This window comes from Notolepis coatsorum (genome assembly GCF_963971535.1).
Source record: "Notolepis coatsorum genome assembly, chromosome: 15".
Classification (NCBI taxonomy): Eukaryota; Metazoa; Chordata; class Actinopteri; order Aulopiformes; family Paralepididae; genus Notolepis; species Notolepis coatsorum.
In genome coordinates, this window is record NC_140179.1 from 78,516,166 (window position 1) to 78,540,439 (window position 24,274).

General features: G+C 42.7%; 1 protein-coding gene across 1 annotated transcript in view; it reads right to left on the minus strand.

Annotated features, from left to right (window-relative positions):
* bltp3b (bridge-like lipid transfer protein family member 3B) overlaps positions 1-24,274 on the minus strand; it is a 124,028-nt gene that overhangs the window by 85,708 nt on the left and 14,046 nt on the right. Inside the window, 1 exon segment of the mRNA XM_084331051.1 lies at positions 6,098-6,260. Coding sequence (XP_084187177.1) covers positions 6,098-6,260 — 163 coding nt within the window.

Below are 24,274 nucleotides of genomic sequence, written 5' to 3' on the forward strand. Positions count from 1 at the left end.
TACTGGCAAAAACTGCACTCTGCTGCATATAAATTCGTCTGGAATAACAAACGCCCATGCTTAAAGAGAACCACTGCACAGAGGAGTAAATTGGACGGGGGTTTGGCATTTCCAAGCATACTCTCTAAGACCTCTTATCACTTGGTTTGACGCTCAAGCGGCTGTTTCCTGGCGTCCATTGGAGGAGGAGATGGTGTCCCCACACAGACTTCAAGATGTCGTGTATACCAACATCTCAATTAAACAATGCAAATTACGATTTGGCCCTCTGATGTGATCCAGATTTGGCGTGACACCCAGAGAACTCGCACTAACCGCCATAAATGTTCAACAACAATTTGCTCCTTATTGGACAACGACCCATTGGATTCCCCAGATGGGAGGGGAAAGGTATCCATATATTGAGGGATATTTTCAACGACTCTGGTATCCGGTCTTTTCAGGACCTATCCAACGAATTTGATCTCCCCGGTAGCTCCTTTTTCTTTTATTTACAAATGAGGGCAGCTCTAAAGGCTCACGGAGTCCCATGGGACGCTCCACTAGAACGACACCGGTTTTACAAATTCTTCTATGACAGAGAGACATCGAGAGGCTTCGTCTCTGACTTTTATTGGCACTTACTTACGTCCTCATATAAAGACCTACCCTTAGATATGATTTGGAGAAAGGATATCCCTGAGTTGGATATAGATTTTGATTGGGATGCGGTATGGGAAAATATTAGGCTATCACGAGCGGATTTTCATGTATGTTGGAGGTTATGATATTTTTTGTATTTTTGTTTTATTTATTATTTTTCATTCAATGTTGACCCTATGTATATTTTCTGTCCCCCTTCTGGTCTGGGTCTGGTGATCGTGGGCTCTGGCTTGGGGGGGGGGGGGGGGGGGGGGGGGGGGGCGGTTCGGGGTCTCTGCGGGTCGAGGCACTAAAGAGGCGCGGTGCTTTGGCTCGCGGGGGGGCCGGACTGGGGGTCCTCCGGGATGGGGCCAGCGGTTGCCGGGTCTGGAGGTGAAGGGGATTCGGTAGGCACTAGGCAATTTGTATAGTATATATTTTATCTAATTTAGTATACTTTTACTTGATGACAACCTTTTTGTCTAATCAGTGTTGTGTTAGTTTATGTTCTTGGATGTATTATTGTTATTATTGTGTTGCGAGTTGTGTCGTTTCATGTTTGAAAATGGAAAATAAAAAGATTTGGTCAAAAAAAAAGAATAGATAAATATAATGTAGTGTCTAAAGTGAGTGTTTAGGTGAGTGTTTGTTTAAAGTGAGTGTGTGCATGTGGATGTGTGTGCAATGAGTGTAGATGGATGGGTTGATGATGTTACATAGAGTCATTGAGCACGAGTATGTGTGCGTGTGTGCGTGTGCACGTGCACGCGTGTGTGTGTGCGTGTGTGTCTCACCTAAACGACTTGGCTATTACAGCCGCAGCACTGCACCAAGGATATTACACATCCTGTCTGAGGTGACGCAGCACTAAAGCTCAGTAAATGTAAGACAAGACACTACGTCCCCACAATACAATACAACACACTGTGGCTCTAAACAAATAGATCCGCCATCAGCTCTATTTTTCAATCTTTCAAAATGTTCAGTTGCTATTGCATGCACTTATCTGTGTTTCATTACCCATATGAGTGCATGATAACCAACTGTTTCGCCTGTTTTATTGCAACATTATTATCAACGACATCTAAGAAGGGAGATCCCCCTTTGAACGGCCCTTCTTTTTTTTATCAGCTTTTTCTCCCCATTTTCAATTTTTCTCCCTTCCCCAATTTCGTATTATCCAATTCTTCCCTCCCCTGTCTCGAATGTTGCTAGACCATGCCTCCCACTGGTCGGCTGCAATGTGGACGAAGCCTTGCATCACGTGTCCCCTCCGGTACACGAGGAGGCAGCCGTCGCATCTTTTCACCTGCACAGCGCGATCTCTCAGCGGCGAGGGTCTGCGTGGGGACACGCCGCCCCCGTCGCTTCCTGATTCTACTGCGCAGGGCAGGCGCACCACAACGTCCGATCCCCACCCACCAGCTTCCCACCCCCTAATACTGCCAATTGTATTAGTATGAACGACCAGCCAAGCTGGTAGCAACGCCGAGAGCTGGGCTCGAACCCAGCATCTCCTGCGTTGGTGGCGAGCGCCTTGCCCACTGCGTCACCTAGCCGCCCATGAACGGCCCTTCTAAGGTTTCTCTCCTCCACATTGCATGTGGTGCATTTCTTTCTATTGCTAGGTTTTAGTGAGTTTTTCCTTACCTTCGCGTGGGGTATGTCTGGGAGTGTAGCATTAATTTATTTTAAATGTTTTGGACTTCATGGTGTTTTTGTTTTGTTCTTGATTTATTTAACTTGTTTAAAGAAGACGTGTCCGGCCCATGGCGACATTAACGTGTGTTAATGTCGGGCCTTACAAATAAATTTGATTTGATTTGATTTACTGCTTGACCTTACTCCTAAAACCCACCTCACCCCTGCCTATTTTGACAACCTAGGGTGGCTTAGAGTAGACGACAGAGTACAGTAACTTGCAATGGGCCTGGTCTACAAGATACACTACACCACTAAGATACCCATGTACATGTCGAAATACTTCCCAAAGGTCGGTGAATAGTCAGGGACTAAACACGTTTTGCAATTATGCCACAACAATGTGGAACGCCCTACCCACAGCCGTAAAATAATGTGAATCCCTACCCTCCTTCAAAACCGCTCACGGGAGGCTGCAATTCAAAACTGGACCCGGTAAATGTCCAAACCCCCACCCACCCACCCAACCCCCTCCAATGTACAGTTTCTTCCCCCTCGAATGTATATACAGTATGTAACTATGTATATATTTTCTTTTAGGATCTCCGTCTCTTAAACAGTACAGTATATTTGTATATCTTTTATGTCATAAATGTCTGGATGTAACAGTACTGTATATCTGTATGTCGTGTATGTCATAAATGTCATGATGAATTGAAAATGGTGTAGCCTAACTGTAACTGTGCATCGGCGCTGGCATGGGCGGCGTCGCGCTGTGCATTGGCGGCGGCGCGCTGTGCATCGGCGCGGCCTCTTTCAATGTTCTCTTCCGTCTGAAGGCGTCTGGTCTCCAGTCTTATGCGGTCGTCTTCACTCCTTTGTTGCGCCTGGAAGCGCTCTCGCTCGGTTGCAGAGTGTTCGCGTTCACTAAGGGCTTGCGCTTGGAGTTGCGCGTGAAGGCGCTCTCGTTGGTCTGCAGATTGTTCGCGCTCGCTCGTCTGTTGAGCCTGGAGGCGCTCTCTTTCCATGGTCTTTGCTTGAAGTCGATCGCGTTCGGTGGAGGCTGTCAGAGTGGCGATGAAGGCCTGCGCCAGCATCTGGTCCGCCTCGCTGGGGGATGACACTGACGGAGGTGATCGGCTTCTGACAGGGCTTGTTGGAGATCTGTTCTCCTGGCGCGCTCCGAGGTCCATCTCCTGGGCGCGTTTCTCTTCTCTTGGTTGTGTGTCGGGTTCTGTCCCCGGAGCGCTTTCTTTATCCTGGAGCTCTCCGGGGACTCTCCCGGTGACGTTGTCTGGAGGTATAGTCTGGTCATGTCCCACCTGGTCCCCCCGTGAGCCGAGTCAGTTTGGTCTGAATCCACTGGGGTCTCTACTGGTCGGGTCGCTTGGTCGATAGGATTTGACATGCTTTGACTATCCGCTTTATCCGCATTTAACGTCCGTTTAAAGCTAGGTATTAGACCGACAGCGTATTCCTCCAGATAGGGAGGTGGCTGACGTTTGCGCTGCGGGCGTTCTAGCTTGGGAGAGCCGCTTGGGGAGTGTTCACCGCTGGCCATGGTTAATATCAATATTATATTAAATATTACACTGGTACCCTCCGGCTCGAAGGACCAATTGTAACTGAGGGGTACAATTCCCTGACTGTATTGAGAGTATGGTATATTAAACCACTACTTAGTTATGTACTTTAATTACTGGCCATACAGTACATGAATATATATGGTGAACACCCACACAAGAATACGGCAATGACACATAAAGTTCTATTTAGAGGGTATTTATTATTATCAGAGCAAGCAACGTTAGGTTACAGATTGATAATTATACTCGCACTTGTAAGGCGAAGAACACACGTAAAGTAGGTCAAGAGCGTAAGTCAATGAGAATAGTAAGATGGGTCTAAACTGACGCCACCTGTGGCATAGCAATTACATAAGGCACACTAGTACCAGCTGGAGACACTGGGGGGTTCCCTCCGGGTGTAAGGCCGGCAGGGTAGAGGAATGTTCGGGTACAAAGTCTGGGTCAACGAGGAATAAAGAAGCTCCAGCTACGGGAGTCGGTACATGTACTCCCTTGATCGGCAGACAAAGCAGCAGTTGTAATCCAAGTATGCTCGACAGCATGGACGACAGCCAGCCAGCCTCTTCCTAGAGGCGGGCTCGAGTGATGCTCCTCACGGGGGGTAGATCCCAAACGATAGTGGGTCGACGGTTCTCTGCTCCAGCAGTCACGGTACCAAAGCAATATAATCCAACCAGAAAAGGTTCTGCAGTCACCGGTGTAGATTCTCCTGTGCACTATACTTCACATTAGAATAAGTCGAACTCAACGGTACTGCGTTAAACTCTGACACTTTAGCAATCTATTCGCACGCGGTTCTCAAGGCTCTATTCAGAGGCAAAGTTGCCCACTTCACTGCACGTTGTCTCGTGGTGAAGGCTTTACTAGTAATGAACGAACTGAATGAACTACTGCTGTTTACACCTGCGCCGTATTTATACGTAAGTGACAATCTAGTCCCAACCTGGTCACTTTGGTCCTGAATCACTGCACTGCCAAAGGCATGTTGTAACATGCCCCAAACTCGCCCACTGCACCTGTCTGAGTACGAGACTGCCTGGAGCCTGGGGGGGGTATCCATTAGGAGAGCGCATATTACTCTGGTTTGTACGCAGGTAAAGGGATATTCCGTGTATATATACAAATAATATACAAGGGATATCAAACGATATACAAATATTATACAAGGGATATCAAGCAATAAATATATATATTCGGTTTAATCTGACCCTTTGTAACACTAACACAAAGGCTACAATATGATATATAGATGCCCTTTACAAGCATACTGAACCTCTGTAATATTTGTATCATAATGCACTGTGCATTCAAATAAAGCAATACATAAAACAAATGCATTCAAATAAACCAATGAATAATTGCATTCAAACAAAGCAAAGTGTAAGGCTGAGACGATATGCCATTTGGAAGAATCGATAAATCGGGACAAAATTATCGATAAATATATATTTTTTTGTATTATTATTTTGCATGTGTAAAAAAAAATAATAATAATAATAATAAGTTTAAAATAAAAATAAAATCTTAAAAAAGATAAATATATATTATTTAACGTTAGTTCGTGTGTGTGTGTCACGTGCACTCACTGTAGTTGGCCCACGACGCACACACTAACGTTAAATAGTTTTTTTTCTTTTTTAAGATTTTTTATTTTTTTTTGTATCTACTTTTTCTCCCCATTTTTCTATTTTTCTCCCTTCCCTAATTTCGTATTGTTTAATTCTACCCTCCCCTGTCTCGAACGCCGTTAGGCCATGCCTCCCACAAGCCGGCTGCAATGTGGACAAAGCCTTGCATCACGTGTCCCCTCCGGTACTCGAGGAGGCAGCCGTTGCATCTTTTCACCTGCACAGTGCGATCTCTCAGCGGCGAGGGTCTGCGTGGGAGGGACACGCCGCCCCCGTCGCTTCCTGATTCTACTGTGCAGGCGCTGTAGGAGTCGCTGTCGACAGCGTCCGATCCCCACCCACCAGCTTCCCACCCCCTAATACTGCCAATTGTATTAGTATGAACGACCAGCCAAGCTGGTAGCAACGCCGAGAGCTGGGCTCGAACCCAGCATCTCCTGCGTTGGTGGCGAGCGACTTGCCCACTACGCCACCTAGCCACCCAGAAAAAAGTATTTAAAACTTTTATCTATTTTTTTTTTTTTTTAAATCGATAAGTGACGCCAATTATGGATTTCACGCAGTAGTTATTGATAAATGGATAAGTGGTCTCAGCCTCAGTACAGTGTGAGTTGTTACCCTGATGGCAGCCTTGTTGCAGGCGACCCGGTTGATGGCCAGCCAGGTGGGCAGGTCCAGCAGGCTCTGCAGCACCTCCTCGTCCAGCTCCAGGTTGGTCAGCTGACCCTCCCCCTTCAGCGTGCTCAGGTTGATCTTATCTGGAGACAGGTTCTTAGCAAACCTACGGCACAGGACACAGAAACACAAGGATCTTATAAGATAATATTCCTTTATTGATCCCCTTGCGGAAATTCAGCCATCATAGCAGCATGGGGGAGGGGGGAGGGGGGGTACAGGTAGTAAAAAGGCAGTGTAAACTATATAGAAAATCAATATAATTAACTCTGGACATGTGCATATGGGCAACAAGGTGCGAGATGAGGGTGTGTATGCCCTCTGTTATATTTGCGCTACAATAAATAGTTACAATGTTGTGAAGGGCCAGATTAAACTGAGAATCTACCTTTATTGTTTGATATACTTTGTATATTATTTATATATATACACGGAATATCCCTTTACCTGCGTTCAGACCAGAGTAATATTCGCTCTCCTATTGGACAGCGCCCCCAGGCGCCAGCGCGCAAGCCCCCAACGGCAAGTTCAAAGACAACTGCAGGCATGTCGGAACATGCCCGGAGTCAGCGTAGTGATACCAGACAAGGACTGAGGTTGGGACTAGATATTCACTTAAGTATAAATACAGCGCAAGGTGCGCACACCGTGCTTAGTTCAATTCAGTTACGTTCAGTACCTTACCCACCTTCACCACGAGTCAATGTGCAGTGAAGTGAGCAACCTTGCGTCTAACAGAGCATTGAGAACCGCGTGCGAATAGAATGGTAAAAGTGTCAGAGTTTAATGAAGTAACGTTGAGTTCGACTTAATCTAATGTGAAGTAAATAGTCGTTAATTTATTGTATATCGTGCGGCCACAGTTCTTTCGTGTGTAACATTACCCAGCGGTTCGTCGTGTCTTTAGCTAGTGTACTTAACCAGGCTGTGTGGCCTAAATACGTCGCCCACACCCGAGGAGTCCTAGGCGGAGAACCGTTGGACATGTACACAGGAGAATCGGCGTCGGCGATTGCAGAACCATTACTGGTTGGATTATATTGATTTGGAACGTGGTACCCGGAGAAGAGCATCGTTGATTTCCACTATCGTTTGGGATTCAACCTCGTGAGGATTACAACTCGGGTCGGCCTCGTGGACGGGGCTGGCTAGCTGTCATCAATGCTGTCGAGCATCTGGATTACAATTATTACTTTGCTGCTGATCAAGGGAGTTTACAAGGACCGACGGAGTACCCGAACATTCCTCTACCCTCCAGGCCTTACACCCCCGGAGGGAACCCATTGTCTCAGTCGGTACCAGTGTTGCCCTATATAGTTGCTACTATACGACAGGTGGTGTCAACTTAGACCCATCGTAGGATTCCTGCTATTCTTAGTGACTCATGCTCTTGACTGACTTTACGTATATTCTTCGCCATACAAGCGCGACCCTAATTCTCATTCTGTAACCTAACGTTGCCTAATAATAATAAATTACCCTCAAATACTATTTCTGTGTCAATGCCGTATTCTTGTGGGTGTTCACCATCTATATTTGATGTACTGTCTGGCCAGTAATTGAAGTACATAACTAGCAGTGGTTTAATCTATCACAATCTTTAATACAGTCAGGGTTTTGTAACCCCTCAGTTACAACAATATATAATCTAATAATCCAATAATCTAAATCGAATCAAATATATAATCTAAAAAAACAAAATGCTAAAATGCTTAATGATAAATATACTGTATGCAATATATAATCTAATAATCCAATCATCTAAATCTAATATATAATCTAAAAATGCTAAATATATGATCTGATGAAGTATACACAGTATTCACATAATGCTGAAACACACATACACACATGATTGAAATTGGTCAAAAACCTACGTTATAGGAAAATCTCTTATTAAAGAAATAGGTTAATGAACACCCGCCTACAGGACACAAACACACAGGTTAAATACAGCTATCTTGTTCAAATACAGGCAATCACAGACGGGCCTCTCAAATGTTTGGTTAGACAGTGGCGAGTGGTGTGTTGTTGTTGTTGCCTACAGTGCCTACTGTACGTAACTGTAACCAGGCCAGGGAAAGGAGAACTAGCTAAACCAACCACCACTGACCAGCGGCTGCTGGGTTAATGACGGGGGGGGGGGGGGGGGGGGGGGGAAGAGGTTCATAAATTGTCCAGACACTTTCATTATGCTACTAGCCAAATTTAAATGTTTAGAACTTGGTTACCTGCCTAAAGTGTCTTGTAGAGTAGACAAATACAGACATAATTTACCAGCGTTTTGGCTGATGTTCAACGGTTCCTTAAATCCATTAGCTACTCAAGTCACCTTAAGACGTGTTGCTTTAACAGCATTTCACAATCTTCAAGTTTGATTGATTGATTGAATTTATTGGACAATCTAAAATCACATACAATACTGATACACAACATGTACAGCCATCACATACAATTTAAAACCGTCGAGGATTGAAACACAATAAAACCTTACGGTTTTTCCATTGTAGTTCTCAAAAAGGGGGGGGGGGGGGGGGGGACAAGATGACGAGTATGCACAAAATAACAGCTTAGCCTTCTACAGACCAGCTTTTGGCTTCATAAAACACTACTAAACTGTGAGACAGAGAGATGCAGAGAAAGAGACCATTCATTCAGGTGATATGGATGTACAGAAGGGGAGAAAGAAGGGAAGAAAAACTAGCGGGGAAAGATGGAAGGAGGACTGCGAGAAGGAGGAGGAGAGATGAGGTAGCAGCTCCGATACTAAATTGCTGCTTAGGATAATTGCAGTTTTTGAGAGTCATCTTTGGTAAAATGTCAGTGGACCTTCAAAGCACATGGGAGGTTTGTACGCTTGCGAGTGCATTGCATACACATTAATAATTAGTATGCAGTAGAAGTCAAACACATCCAAGGACAGAATATACTCCTGGGTCGTGCTGCCTCACAAGATAATTAAGGCACAATCTATCATATGCTTTGTGTTTAGTGTTGTGGTGTGTGCCATGTTGTTCCTCTCCAACCACTCCAGACCAAGTGTGATTGGATACAAGTTTCTAAATGTGAATACAACACGTTCTAATTAGGGCTGCAAAATTAAAAAAATCATATATATATATATATATATATATATAATATTATTATATTAAATATATATATATATACACCGGTATATATATATTTTTTGTATCACTCTCATTCATTCCATAAGAACGTAGAATAAACATTTACAGACTTTTCTATTTTAAATGGTCCATTTGCATGTTCTTGGTATCTGATTCTAGGGACATCAATGGATCTCAGGGAATGTATTCCCAGTGTCAGAAATACTGTGTCTGTTACTAGGCTTGAGTAAATTGTAATGAACCAAAGGAGAATATCAATTAAATCTTTTTTATCTTTGACTGTGAATAACACCATGCTAAAATTGACCAGACCTGAAAAATCTAAGCAAATGAATAAAGGGAAGATGATTAAACAGAAGGTTTTGCAGATACAGTACTGAATTCTGCCAATTAAATATTATTATAGAATATCAGGCCTAAAATGGTTATGCGATTAATTCGATTAATTAATTACAAATCCTGTAATTAGATTTTTTTTAATCGCCTGACAGCACTAGTTCTAAATGTGAATGTATGTACTTTCTAAATGGAAATGCATAACACTTTCTAAATGTGAATGCATAACACTTTTTGAATGTGAATGCATACAACACTTTCTAAATGTGAATTCATACTTCAACACTTTCTAAATGTGAATGCATACAAAATGCTCGTCACCATCAGCAGTTTGATTATTTGAGTTAATAGTTAGCAGAGTGCCCACATTCCACGGTTCATTAACCTATTCAGTATTCATGTACACAGGCCAATCTGAGAGGCTCCATGGGTTCTACATTCCCTAGCTGTTGGGAGGTAGGCTACATAACCTTGGCTACCTGAGAGTTGTGGAGAAGGGTAGGGGTGTAACAATGCATCGATCCTAAGGTGACGATTCAACTGCATCGATTTGAAAATGTTAGAATCTATTAGAATAGTTTATTTATTTTTTTATTATAATAAAAAATAAAAATAAGTCGATTTTTTGTTGACCTATAGTCCATTCATGCTGAGTGAATCAGTTCCCCCAGTCACATTTGTGTACATACATTTTTTTGGGGGGAATTAACTGATCGAAAATGTATCGAATCGTGGTCAAATGAAGAGATTTCATGATGCATTGAATCGTTGCCTGAAGAATTGTAATATAATCTAATCGTTGTGGGGGCAAATATTTACACCCCTAGTAGGCGCCACACACAAAACATCATCCTTTATACATGTTACACATTAGTGTTGTCAAAAATATCGAAGTATCGATACATATCGATACTGAATATTTAAAACGGCTTCGATACTCATTTCCCGAAGTACCGATACTTTCTGCAGTATCGGTACCAGCTGGCGAGTGTTCTACAGAAAGTTGTTGACGCGCTCTTCAGAGCACGCTTGCCCCTCCGGCTGCTCCAGCCCTCCCCCTCACAGTCGCCGTCTTCAGTTTGTAAACAGAGCAGTGCAGAGCACTGCAGTGGATCTCCATAAAGAAATAAAAGAGGTTCGTGACAGCTGCTCTTTCAACGTCACTGTGACTGAAGCATTAAACCACTAACTCTAGTTTAATACATGATACGTTGTCTACTGATGGCGCATAATATCAACAGCTGATTCGTTGTACGTTACAGCTATTAGCTAACGTTAGATAGCTACTGCTAGTCGTTCCTCTGTTAGCTTATGCTAGCTAGCCGGCTACCTTTATAATTACTGCATGGAAACGGAGTAACATTACGTTTAAACATTATGTCGAGGTCATACAATACTACACTCGACATGAGGTTAACGTTACCAGCCCCGGAGAAATCTCTCTCTCTCTCTCCACTCGACATGAGGTTAACGTTACCAGCCCCGGAGAAATCTCTCATACTACTCATTCATACTACACTAGTACACGTATGAACTCGACATAACGTTACCCCGTTTCCATGAAGTGTTTAATTAGCAGCAATCTTGTTGAAAATGTAACGTTAATAAATGCTCCGAGCATAGCTCCGGAGAAATCTCCCGAGATCTCTCTCTCTCTCTCTCTCTACTCGACATGAGGTTAACGTTACCAGCCCCGGAGAAATCTCTCTCTCTCTCTGATCTAAAGATAAACAAAGGCTTTTTAAAATTGTATTTATCTTCTCGTATAGTACCAGAGAGAAGCTGAGGAGAATCAACCAGCAACAAAAGCAAAATTTGTTAAAAAAAAAAAAAAAATTATAATAATTATTTTTATTATAATTTTTTTTTGTATCAAAAGTATCGATACTTTTCAAGGTATCGTATCGAAGTCGAAATTCCAGTATCGTGACAACACTATTACACATACGATGATGTCATCATCGTCATGACAGCAGCTAGCCTATTCATAGTATTAGATCGCAGACATCTTGGTTGGCGAATTAAATGCTTAAAGGTGACATGCATTATAAATGGCTTTTTTCAGTGTCTAGCATTGTATTATAGTAATAGGAGTTAGTATCAATGTGTCTGTGTCTCTAAATACCATATTGGCGGATTGCGCTCATTCAGGTCAGACCATTTCCTGCTCCAGTTAATTAGGTCATTCTGATTTGACTCGCATCGTGACGTAACGAGGCGAGGATGGAGCGAATAGTGATCAGAGGCAAATCTAAATCTAGATGACTCAAATAGCCTATTTTGATTGGATAATAGAATGAAAAGAACTGCCTGTGCAGTGAAAGTTTCACTTAGTGATTGACAGCTAGCCATGACTGACTGCAGCCCTGACCAAAGAGCTCAGAGCGGTCACTTTTGGCCATTTTTGAAAAAGCAAATCACTGGCATTTTTTTACAGAGGAAAACATTTATAATAAAAAAAAAATAATAATAATTAAAAAAATTATTATATAAATATATGTAAATTAATAATAATTATGAATTATGAGTGAATTTGTGTTTCACGTGTTGTCATAGAGAAACCTCCACTGCGTTTTATCCAATGGAAACTACGTTCGGAAATGTAGGCTCGTAGAGACAATGCATCCTATATAACCCTAGATTAGACTGTTAATTCCTGCTCTTTTCCACTCAATACCTCCCTCTCCGTCTCTCTCTCCCTCTTTACAGTATCTCTCCCTCTCTCTGTCTCTCTCTCCCTCTTTACAGTATCTCTCCCTCTCTCTCTACAGTATCTCGTCATCTCTCGCTCTCTTTACAGTATCTCTCTCTCCCTCTCTCTCTTTACGGTCTCTCTCTCTACAGTATCTCAGTGTCTCTCTCCCTGTAAATTATTCAGCAGCAGCAGCAGTGCACACAGCCGGAGACCCAGCGCCGGGTAGGAAGCCCAGTTTACTGAAGACACATGACCAACACAACACACTCACTCACACACACAGTACTGACACTGTCCACACACACACACACACACACACACATTCACACACACAGTACTGACACTGTCTGTGTGTGTGTGTGTGTGTGTGTGTGTGTGTCTCATCTCTGTGCACCCTTAAATATTTATTAATTCTATCCACTGATCAAGTATCAACTAGCCCGCTTGCCGGCCGCTATGCTTCTACTTCTTCTTTTATCGCTCATCCTCTTCTCACTTCCCGCGCTCTGACTCGCTCTCCTTCCTCTTTGGTAGGGATGCACCGAATGGGAAATTCTTGGCCGAAACCGATACCGAAAATAGGAAACAGTTGGCTGAAAACCGAATGCCGAAAGGCCGAAAATGATTAATATAAATATATATATATATGTTTTTTTTTTGTTTTTTTTTTAGCTACCCGATTATGGCAAAAGACATGATTATGGCTAAACTTAACTTAAATAATATTAATAATCACTATTATGGGCCCATAAAACATTTATTCAGCACTTTTGAATGCATACATTAATTCCAGACTGTTAAGACTAAAAGACTACAACGATTGATGCATTTCCATTTCCGGTTTAACGATACATTTTCAACAACAGATTGCTGCTAATTAAACACTTCATTTAAACGGAGTAACGTTAACGTTATGTCGAGTTCATACGTGTAGTGTAGTATGAACTCGTCATAACGTTAACATTACTTAGTGTCCACTGTTGCTGCCACCGTTGCGTCGCAGATGGATGGTACACTGTTAGCTCCGTAGCTAATCCGCTCCTAGACTACTGATAGCAGTACCGTTAACGTCGGAGCTGATCAATACTCCGGTTTTTTCTAATTTAGTTTAGAACCGGGTTTCGGGGGGCATCCCTACTCCCAAGAGAAGTTAGTTATCACAGGCTGTAGAATGCAGGAAGAGCTGCCAAGCTGCTCACGTTACATGTTGCGCATGCTACCGGTATGTCTGTAGCCGCGTTTTGATGACGTCATCACAACAACACGCTATTTGACTTTCGGTCATATATTTTCGGTGCTAAAACCCTTTCGGCCGAAAGCCGAAAGAGCCTTTTTAACCATTTTCGGCCGATAATTTTCGGTAGCCGGATTTTCGGTGCATCCCTACTCTTTGGAGTTTTCTGTCCATCCCTCATGAATAATCAATAATAACCAAATCAATATCCTGTTGGGGTAGACCGTCTTGACAAACTATGCCAGTGTGGTTCGGTTCCCAAACGTTTTGTTTTCAAGGATTGATTGATTGATTGAATTGATTGATTGAAAACTTTATTAACAGATTGCAGAATGGGTACAATACAGTACAGCTCAATACACACAATTGTTAAGGGGATGCAGACCAGAGAAAGACTTTCGTCTTGTTTACATCAGGGTCCCCCATTTTCAATTCATCAGGACATATATGACATACATGACATACAGATAGTCAGTACTGCTACATCTATACATTTATGACATACCAGATGTGCAAATACAGTACTGTTTGTGATACAGAAGGAGTCAAGAAAAGGGGGTATATACATTTGACGTAGAAACTGTACATTGGAGGAGGTTGGGTGGGGGGGGTTGGGTATGTTGGGATATTGACAACCATTCTGGGTAATTTACATTGGAGGTGGTTGGGGGGGGGGGGGGGCACACTGTATAAACAAGCAAAACTGTACATTGAGGGGGGGGGGAGACACTGTACAAACAAACAAAATTGTACATTGGACTATTGACAAAACCATACTAGGTAAATGACTGTACAGTTAGGATATTTACAGGGGCCAGTGTTGAATTGCAGTCTCCCGTAGGTGTCCCTTGAGAGGTTTTGAAAGTGGGTAGTGATCCACATTCCTTTACAGCTTTGGGTAGGGCGTTCCACATTGATGTGGCATAATTGCGAAACGTGTTTAGTCCCTTATTTGAGCCGAATCTGGGTTTAACATGATTTGTGGAGCTCCCTCTGGTGTTGTGATCGTGGTATTCACTGACCTTTGGGAAGTATTTTGACATGTACATGGGTACCTTGGTCGTGTAGTGTATCTTGTAGACCAGGCCCATTGCAAGTTGCTGTACTCTGTCGTCTACTCTAAGCCATCCTAGGTTGTCAAAGTGGGCAGGGGTGAGGTGGGTTCTAGGAGTAAGGTCAAGCAGTAGTCTGACCAGTTTGTTTTGAGATGTTTGTAATTTTGTTTTTAGCGCCTTTGAGGTGCTTTGGTACCATGAGGTGCAAGCATAGTCGTAGTACCCCTGAATGAGTGCTCCTGCCAGAGTCTTCAGGGTATTCTTGTTTACCAGAGAGGAGATCCGGTACAAGAATCGAGTTCGTTGGTTGACTTTTTTTATTACATTGGATGCCATTTTGTCACAGGAGAGATTAGCCTCTAGGATGGAACCCAGGTAGGTAATTTCATCTTTCCTTGTTACAATATTGTCACCCACTGTAACTGAGAAGCCGTCGGTCTTGCTGAGTTTGTTATTTGAACCGAAGAGAATGGACTCTGTTTTGCCCATGTGTAATGATAGTTTGTTATCAGCGAGCCATATGCAGATTCTGCCTAGTTCCGAGCTGAGGGTTTTTTCAACCTGTAACTTGTTCTTGTCAGAGACCAGCAGGGCTGAGTCGTCCGCAAACAGGAACAAGTTGCAGTCACAAGCTGACGACATGTCATTTGCATAAATTAGGAACAGTAGCGGTCCTAGTATGCTTCCTTGTGGAACACCACAGCTCACTGTGAGGGGGGGGGATAGGGTACCGTTTACCTCCACCATCTGTTCCCTCCCCTCAAGGTAGGATTGCATCCAGCTCACTGATAACTATCAAAAAACCAATTGCTTTTAGCTTGTCAATCAGAATGGAGTGATTGACCGTGTCAAAGGCCTTTTGTAGGTCCAGCATGACCATGCCGCAGTATTTGCCTGCGTCCACCTCTTGTTTGATGTGGTCATTCAAATAGAGAAGGCATGTGTCAGTGGAGTGGGATGTTCTGAAGCCAGATTGGAATTCGTAGATTAGATTTTTTTCCGCTAGGTACTTTTCGACCTGTTCGTAGACTATTTTTTCCATGACTTTCGAGATGGAGGTGAGAATAGAAACAGGGCGGTAGTTGCCTGGGTCTAATTTGCTGCCCTTTTTGTGCAGAGGGGTCACCCTCGCAATTTTGAAGTCCTTGGGGACGTGTCCCTGTTTTATGGAGAGGTTTATTATGTGTGTGATGATTGGGGTGATGGCGGCTGCTGAGTCTCTGAGGAATTTGGAGGGGATGTTGTCATGGCCAGTGGCCTTGTTAGGTTGGAGGGCGCTCAGTTTATTGAGTACCTCATCTGTTGTTACCATTTCCAGCTTGAAGTCGTCCTTGCGGACCCCTAGGTTTTTGTAGTAAGCTACTATGCGTTCTACCCCATAAAGCCCTGAGTGGGAGGGTAGTTTGTTTACCAGTGTTGTGGCTATGTTTGTGAAGAAAATGTTTAAGTAATTGGCTACATCCAGCTTGTCTGTGATGAGCGTGTTGTCCGTTTTTATGTTTATGTTTGAGAATCTGGTTTTAAGTTTTTTACTGCATCCTAGTTGATTATTGAGTAATTTCCAAAGTTCACGTGGTTTGTTTTTGTTTTCCTCAGTTTTGTCATTGATGAAATTCTTTTTTGCAGTTTTGATCATGGAGTTTACGTTGTTTCTTAGTCTGTTTCTTTCTAGTTTGAGTTCAGTCACGTGGGCTTGGAGTTCACTGCTCGTGCTTTTAGTAAGCTTTGACTGACTTTTACGAAATTCAGAGCATTTTTTGTCTCTGGTTTTCATAGCGGCCAGTATTTCGGAGTGCATCCACGGCTCCGCGCGATTTTTTACCCTGGTGGTTCTTAGGGGGGCCATGTCGTTTAGTATTGTTGAGAATTTGGTTTTGACAGGGCGGCTAGGTGGTGTAGTGGTCTAAGGCACTCGCCACCAGTGTGGAGACGCTAGGATTCGCGTGTTCGAATCCAGCTCTCCACATTGTTTTTCAGTTTGGCTGGTCGTCCGCAGTAATACACATTGGCCGTATTACGGGGAGGGAAAACTGAAGGGTGGGGATCGAACGTTGTGAACAAGCGACTCCTACAAGTCGGTTGGTGCGCCTGCGCAGTAGAATCAGGAAGTGTCGGGGGCAGCGTGAGCCTCCCACGCGTTACTCCTCGACACTGAGAGATCGAGCTGCGCAGGTGAAAAGATGCGACTGCTGTTACCTCAAGTACCGGAGGGGACTTGTGCTATGTATGACTTAGTCCACATTGCAGCCGGCTTGTGGGAGGCAAGAAACAGCGTTCGTGACAGGGGAGGGTTGAATTGGATGATACGAAATTGGGATGGGAGAAAATATAGAAAAATGGGAGAAAAAGTGGATCAAAAAAAAAAAAAGAGAATTTGGTTTTGAAACCAAGCCATGTTTCTTCAGCCAGTGTACCATTGAGTTCATCTGACCAGTCCAGACTCTCCAGTTCAAGGTTGAAGGCCTCGCTTAGGACGTCCAGAGATTCACGTTAGACCACAGAGCGGCCATTGATGAAGATTTTCAGATATATTCGATTTAGTCCAGTGTTCCATAACTGTAGGTGGGGGGAGAGAGTGAAGAAACAGACTTAAGTTTTGACTCCTTTTCAATTATTATTATTATTATAATTATTATTATTAATTTTTATAATTGGGTTTTTTGTATACATCAGTCAACCTGGTTGGTAGGCCTATAATTTTTTTGGTTTATATGATCTGATTTAGCCTATATATGACAACATGTGGTAAATTGTTAATTGTTTTATCTATTCATTTTCATCCATACGTTTTTAACTTTACAATGGGCGGTTAACACATTGACTGCCACGCTGTTTTCCCATCTTTGTACTTAGTGTGCCAGCGCTGTAAAGTATAGGGATTTTCACTGTGCGTTGCGGTGTTTGCAGGGCTATATTATCTATATTATAGCTATGGAGACATTTGGCTCATTTGACATTAACAATCCATCGCACAACATGTGAAAAATAATGAATTTTTTCATGTATACATTTGCGTGTTATACCGTGGTGAATATTGTATAGTTTCAGAGTGATCCTGGCTAATTCCTGAAAACGGTGCTATGGAGCAATATGTGACTTTTGCTAAAAGCGTTGGCGTTGCTCGCCTGGACACGCTACTATTTCCAATTCAAAGGTATATAATAGGTATTATGTTTTATCATGAATGCATGAAGGGGGGGGGGTCGTTTTTTGATGCTTTGATCGCCAGTAACGGCATTCGTTTTGAACACCACACACGCTGATCAGCTGGATCGATATGAAATCATTGTAGGATCAAGGTGGAATTGACGTCAGATAGTCCTTACCTTTGATCAGGGTTATTCCAAAAAGAATATTCCAATTGTCTGATCGCGATTTCCAGTATTGATGTCCAGCTGGTCCCGGACATAATTTGGCACAACTTATGGATCGAGTGTGCTAGATGCGTTTCGAAGTGGTCGGATGAAGCCATTTACTTGGCTTCGTCTAAATTCTCCGCCCGAACCATATACGATGTAACACACGGTGAGAAATAAGGTTTCAAAGGGTGGGCGATACTGCCACCTAGCAGGATGCGGCCGGTAGTGCACTTTGGGGATCTCAGAATGATTTCCTATGGCAACACCGAGGTCCGTGAACCTGTAATGAATAAAAATATCGAATAAAAGAGGACGACCAAAACCCGTGAAATCTCGGATCTGGCACTCAACGCATGGCGAGTTAACCCGAGCAATCTTGGGTCTGGCAGTCAATGTGTTAAGGTCAGGCACGAGGTCCAATGAGGTTGATGTTAGGGTTAAGGTCAGGCACGAGGTCCAATGAGGTTGATGTTAGGGTTAAGGTCAGGCACGAGGTCCAATGAGGTTGAGGTTAGGGTTAAGGTCAGGCACGAGGTCCAATGAGGTTGAGGTTAGGGTTAAGATCAGGCACGAGGTCCAATGAGGTTGAGGTTAGGGTTAAGGTCAGGCACGAGGTCCAATGAGGTTGAGGTTAGGGTTAAGATCAGGCACGAGGTCCAATGAGGTTGAGGTTAGGGTTAAGATCAGGCACGAGGTCCAATGAGGTTGAGGTTAGGGTTAAGGTCAGGCACGAGGTCCAATGAGGTTGAGGTTAGGGTTAAGGTAGGGGGTGGGTTTATGAACGGGATACCAAGCTTTAAGGGAGTCCTGGGGAATCCCTGGGACCCTGCATTAGGAACAGATATGTGGGTAAAGGTAAGAGAAGGGCTAGCAGTAGGATTACGTATGCACCACGCACACACCAAAGGGCAGACGGATCATGTTTCTGCATAGTCATCTTCCTTTCCTGACCTCCATGTCAGTGAGCTCACCGAACCATGACCGTGGCTAGCGGGAAATATACCGTCAGCCTAATATTGTGATTCTTTGTCTCAAGATATATTACCTTGTTTCGTAAAACCTTATTTTTTTATTTTTTTTATTATAAATACTAATTTCAGGCTTTTAATGAAAGACCATACACCTGCGTGCCCGTGTCCACACAAGTGTGCATCATGATGATTCACTCGACCAAAAACAATGCCATGATACAATGACACAGAAGATAAAGTATTGATATATTTGCCTAGCAGCAGAGTCCCAGCTCATCAAGTCCAGGCTCCATAAAGAGTTTATGACTAGTAGCGAGTAAGGCTGAGACGATATGCCATTTGGAAGAATCGATAAATCTGGACAAAATTATCGATAAATATCTATGTTCTTATTATAATTATACATTTTTAATAAAAAAAAATTATTTATTTATTATTATTATCGCCGGGGGCAATGTTTGTGATTTAATGTTTTAAATTACTTTCTCGACTATGCTAATATTTAACTCATCCACCACAACATCCACAATTTTGTTTGCGATTTCTTTAGCTCTACTTGGGTGACGCGGCGCCTAGGGGTGTAACGATTCAACCTCACAACGATTCGATTACGATTCTTCACGCAACGATTCAATGCATCATGAAATCTCTTCATTTGACCACGATTCGATTCGATTTGATTCGATACATTTTCGATACATTTTCTATCAGTTAATTCCCCAAACAATGTTGAATACACAAATGTGGTGGGGGGACTGATTCACTCAGCATGAATGGACTATAGGTTAATAAAAACAATACACAAAAAAAAGATAAAAATACATTAAAAAAAAATTTAAAATAATAATCTCATTCCGATTATAATCGATTCTAACATTCAAATCGATGCATCGAATCGAACACATTAGAATCGATGCATTTCGATTATCGATGCATCATTACACCCCTGACGCCACTAAACTTGTCGATTTCACACAGTTCCAGATAAATCGATAAGTGGTCTCAGCCTTAGCAGCGAGCAACAAGGCTACATCGAGGTTGGTTTGGATGCCCGTCTGGCCGTCTGCCAGCCCGGCCACACAATGCCTCGACTGTCCCCCTCTAGATGTGGACCTGATGTGGCGGCCTGCCTGGCACTGTGGCCCTGCCTGATGATGTGGCCCTGCCTGACACTGTGGCCCTGCCTGGCACTGTGGCCCTGCCTGATGATGTGGCCCTGCCTGACACTGTGGCCCTGCCTGACACTGTGGCCCTGCCTGACACTGTGGCCCTGCCTGGAAGAGAGAGAGAGAGAGAGAGAGAGAGAGAACCACACATATCGCATACTGTACTAAACCATGCGGATAGACTCAAGGAGAGAGGAGAGAGAAGAGAGAGAAAAAGAAAAAGACAACCACATACTAAACCATTGGGGATAGACTGACAGACAGGGGGAAAGAGAAGAGAGCGAGAGAGAGAGAGAAGAGAGAGAGAGAGAAAGAGAGAGAGAGAGACAACCACACATCGCATACTGTACTAAACCATGCGGATAGACTCAAGGAGAGAGGAGAGAGAAGAGAGAGAAAAAGAAAAAGACAACCACATACTAAACCATTGGGGATAGACTGACAGACAGGGGGAGAGAGAAGAGAGAGCGAGAGAGAGAGAGAGAGAGAGAGACAACCACATATTACATACTAAACCATGGGGATAGACTGACAGACAGGGGGAGAGAGAAGGTTGGGAGTGAGAGAGAGAGAGAGAGAGAGAGATAGATGAGGAGAGAAGGTAGAGAGAGATGAGGGGAGGAGGGAAAAGAGACAGAAGGAGGGAGAGATGGGGGGGGGGGTAGGAACTGTTCAAAGCACATTCTTTTGGGACTTGGGAAATGCCCTTCTTGGAATTGGAAAAAAAAAAAGGGGGAACTGAGCAGTTACAGCATTCTCCTCTCCCTCCTCTGCTCAGCGAGCAGCAGGCCGGCGTGGATCAAGAACTAAAGAGGAGAACATGAGACTCAACAGTGGAAGTGAGAAGAGGACAATAAGCACCCGATGCAGCCTGAGGAGTAATAGTTTTGACCATATAAATATGGTAAATATTCATATGCGTTCTTGAAGTGTTTGATCAGTATGGAAAATAATATACCCCATAGACCACTGCACTTCCGCGTTACATTGAGCTCATGGGAGAGAGAGAGCGGGGGGAGAAAATGAATGAATGTGGATGAGAGCCTCGACATTAAGTGGTTGTAGCTACGGCTGTGGGGGGCGCTGGAGACATGATCCAATAGACTTTTATACGCCCGAGTCTCCTGAACACGGAGAGACCCAAATCCCAAGTCGATCGGCACATTCTCGGCCGAGCTATAGTCACTTTTCCGCACCTACTCCCGAACTAGGCATGCACAGATTAACGAACCTAGACTCCGTGGGCAATCTGCGCATGTGGAGTTTGTGAACATTGACGTGAACGTGCGGCACACATTATATATATTTAAAAAAAGAATTATGTCTATTCATTCTGTTTAAACCAATGGGTTTTTTCTTCACAGTTGCAGATAAAGATTAGGCTGCTACACTAATATTATAGTATTATACCATCCATTATAGTATATGACTAGTCATAAAAGTTTAAATAAAACATTTATCATAAATTATGTAGCCTATCTGCATCCGCTTGGCGCTCCATCAAGACGTCACCATCACTTTCGTACCAACCGTGCCCTTATTGGATTATTTATGTTGACGGAACTGATGAGTTATATTCATTAAAGAAAGTTGAAAGTTGAAAAAAAGACAAATTTTATCAGATTAATCACTTTATTCAAATTGAGGATTTTGTTTGAAGATATTTGTAATTTCTTTATATATATTTTTTTGTTTATGATTACGTCATAAAATATGAACAGACATTCGAAGCTTCATTCGAAAACTTTAATAGAAGCTTTGAATGTAAAAATATTACATTCGGTAAATAGTTTAATACCGGTAGTATAGTATATAGGGAATGAAGAGGAGTAAGTACCTACTAGGGATGCGCATAGATTTTCGATTATTCAAATAGTCGTTAAAAGAAAAGAAAAATTGTGCAAATATCGTTTCGTCTCAAAATAATTATTTCCCTTGTTTTACCGGCAACTACCCCATTAACTGTTATACCGCTGAACAGCATGCTGGGTACAGCTTGTTATCTAGCCAGGTAGCATAACAGTCTGTTACCAGCTGGGAGAACAGAAAAGAAAGATGACGAAAGAGAGACCGGAGATGTTTCAACGTTAGCAACGTTTTGTATGTTTGCAATGTTGCTTCACTAAGTTCACACATTTCAAGCGTCCGTGATGTAACTTTCAATTTTCGGTTAGTATTTAAATAGATCCCAGTGACTATCGAATAGTCATTTTGTGAGTTTTGCCCAACCCTAGTACCTACAGACTAGAGAGGGGTAATATTAAACAAGTCAATAAAAACAAGTCTCCATTAGCGTTTTTTTGGGGATAGTTCATTTGTTGACCTTTGGATTACGGGTTAGGCCTTTTCGGGCAGTATTTCCAAAGTAGACACTGGTGCACTTTATCCAATTAGAATGTCTTTTTGGGGAAAAACAAAACATTGTTCTCTTCAAATGACTCAGTTTCACTAATATTCAATCATTCAATGAGCCGGGATGAAGAACACATTTCCCCTAGGATTGTTTTCAGGGGGGGGGGGGTGGTAGGCCCCCCAAAACTACTAGTGTTGTTGCAGGGCGCGCAAAAGTGGTTACCTGTGTTGAACTGGTTTATTTTATAGACAATTTTAAAATATACTGATTACTATTACGACTACTACCAATACTAATAAGCTCCCTTCAGTGAGCTATGCATAGAATCTGAGAATTGAATATACCTATATATGCTTTGAACCAGGGACTTCTTAGAACCTTATCCGCAGGTCAAATGGAATGTAAATCGACCAAACGGCTGTGTAGTGTACCGAACGAATACAACAGTATGTTAACCACTAACGACCGCCCACCGGGGGCTGTTCTTTTTCACAATCTAATGTAATTTTTTTTTTTTTTTTTACAAGTCTATTATTAATTTCAATATAGAATATTCGTTGACAGCCCTACAAGTACAATTAGTTACTGCACACTACATCACCCCTGAGTGAAACATGGAAAGCCAAACTCCCCCCCACCGTACCGAACCGTGGTTTTTGTGTACCGTTACACCCCTATCCAGTATTGTTGAATAAACAAGAGTCAACCTTATGTCTCGTGTTCCTTCTGTATTATTGCATTCTTTCCTCAAGGAGATCCTTTCCAAACATGTTGGTCTACAGTGCAGAGTGCAGCCCGAGAGTGGAGAGCAAACGGAAATCACATAACCTACTTATTTTGGTATGCACACACCCACACATGTATTCACACATTGACGCACACAAAAGAAACACATGCACATATACTTACTGTATGCACACACACACACACACACGCTAACTACTGTAAGTGACTGGTTGTTTGAGACTGAACCTCCAACTAGAATTGTATTCCAGTGGGGAGGTTCTAAATCGGTTGGAATCCGCAGATAATGTTTTTTACAGAAAATATGAGTTATGTGATTAACCCTTTCACTACCAAACGGTTAACCCTTTCACTGAGACAATACACAGGTTAACCCTTTCACTGCCACACAACAGCAGGTTAACCCTTTCACTGCCACACTACAGAAGGTTAACCCTTTACGGTAACCGTCGGTAGTGTGATAGTAAAGGGTTAACTTTCTGTAGTGTGGCAGTGAAAGGGTTAAACTACAGGTGAACGGCAGAATGATGATCCATCCAAACCCATTTCATGAAGCAGGACATGTGAAGCATGTGTCATCTGGTAGCGTTTGTGTCACTGTGTGTGTGTGTGTGTGTGTTAATAACTCCATGCATGGTGTTGCTGCATTGCATTCCATCTGCTACAGGCAAAGCAAGACTAGGCAAGCCTAGTTGAAGCTGCAGAGAAGACGTCTGAAAGATTTTCAAGCACATGCAAGTATGCAACAAAGGTTTTCCATAGACTCCCAGAGGCACCAGCTGCTTTAAGCTGAAAAATATATATATTATGGCTGTCAGTTTATCGCGTTAATTAGATTAATTAATTACACAGCAAATTATCACGTTATGAAAATTAACTCAATTTATAAAAAAAAAAAAATATCTTAATTGAATTTTTTTTAATCTCATTAATTCCATAAGAACGTAGAATACACATTTACAGACTTTTTTTTAATATGGTCCATTTGCATGTTCTTGTATCTGATTCTAGGTACATCTATGGATCTCAGGGAATGTATTCCCAGTGTCAGAAATACTGTGTCTGTTACTAGGCTTGAG